At 54.3% G+C, this 1,043-nt stretch overlaps 1 protein-coding gene across 1 annotated transcript in view; it reads left to right on the plus strand.

Moving 5' to 3' along the window:
- The first annotated feature begins 846 nt into the window (after positions 1-846).
- CASC3 (cancer susceptibility 3) overlaps positions 847-1,043 on the plus strand; it is a 24,333-nt gene continuing 24,136 nt past the window's right edge. Inside the window, exon 1 of the mRNA XM_021718447.1 lies at positions 847-1,043. Coding sequence (XP_021574122.1) covers positions 963-1,043 — 81 coding nt within the window. The 5' untranslated portion in view covers positions 847-962.

The following is a 1,043-nucleotide window of genomic DNA, read 5'->3' on the forward strand; positions in this document are numbered from 1 at the left end:
TGTTGCCCAGGCGGGTCTCGAACCCGCGGTCTCAGGCAATCCACTCACCTCAGCTTCCCAAAGGCGCGGGATTACAGGCTGAGCCACCGAGCCCGGCTCTGTACTATGTTATAGTGACCTCTGATACATATTACTAATGTGCTCTCTTGCAGGTGTACTAATAACTAAACTCATGCATCTTTTGTATCTTTATCGTCCAAAGAAAATATACTGATTCTTTTCATTGCTGACATATGCCTTGCTAAAATCAAACCATTTCGTCTGGTAACCCTTGACAAGAAGGAAAATTGTGTCAGGATTTTGAACAAACACCGGTTGCTACTGATGTCTTTTTAAACCGGTTCTAAAATGTAAGACTGGCATACTCGGCTTGCACTGTGGGAGAGGTGATGACTGGGCTGGGAAGAAACATGTAGAGGGAAGAGGAAACAGGAAACATGGAAAGCGCTGCAACAAGTCTTCTGGCTTCACTGCAGACAAGTGGTTTCTCCTTCGCCTTTTAGCTTAAACTGGGCCGGTGTGGTTTGGTGATTTAACCAAGCAAACGTATGCAGTAAACTGGCCCGCCTCAAACATAGGGAGACACCAGAAATGGACAAAGAAAACTAGTAAACAGCCCCAATGCTACAGCGAAGCTGCGACAGGTCTACGTCTTACATCGGGAAGCCCAAGATGGAGGGCGAGGAACCCGGGGAGCTCCCGGAGTCCAACTCCCGGCCTCGGGTCTGCCCAAGAGAAGTCAGGCGCCACGCCACGCCCCCTTACGTCACCGACAGACGTAAGCCGCTCTCCCGCAAACGTGCCGCAGGGCGCAGGCCCCACCCCCTGCCCCGCCCTCCCCAAAGCCGGGCGGCTAAACACCACACGTGAAGCATGCCGGGACTGGTTTTCGAGTCTCCCAGCAGCCTCCGCGACGGGCGCGGTGCGTAAGTAGCTAGCCGGCGGTGGCCGTTCTATGTAAGATGGCGGACCGGCGGCGGCAGCGCGCTTCGCAGGACACAGAGGACGAAGAATCTGGTGCTTCCGGCTCAGACAGCGGCGGC

Source organism: Carlito syrichta, unplaced genomic scaffold, assembly GCF_000164805.1.
Source record: "Carlito syrichta isolate Samal-C Ts95f unplaced genomic scaffold, Tarsius_syrichta-2.0.1 Scaffold111596, whole genome shotgun sequence".
NCBI lineage: Eukaryota > Metazoa > Chordata > Mammalia > Primates > Tarsiidae > Carlito > Carlito syrichta.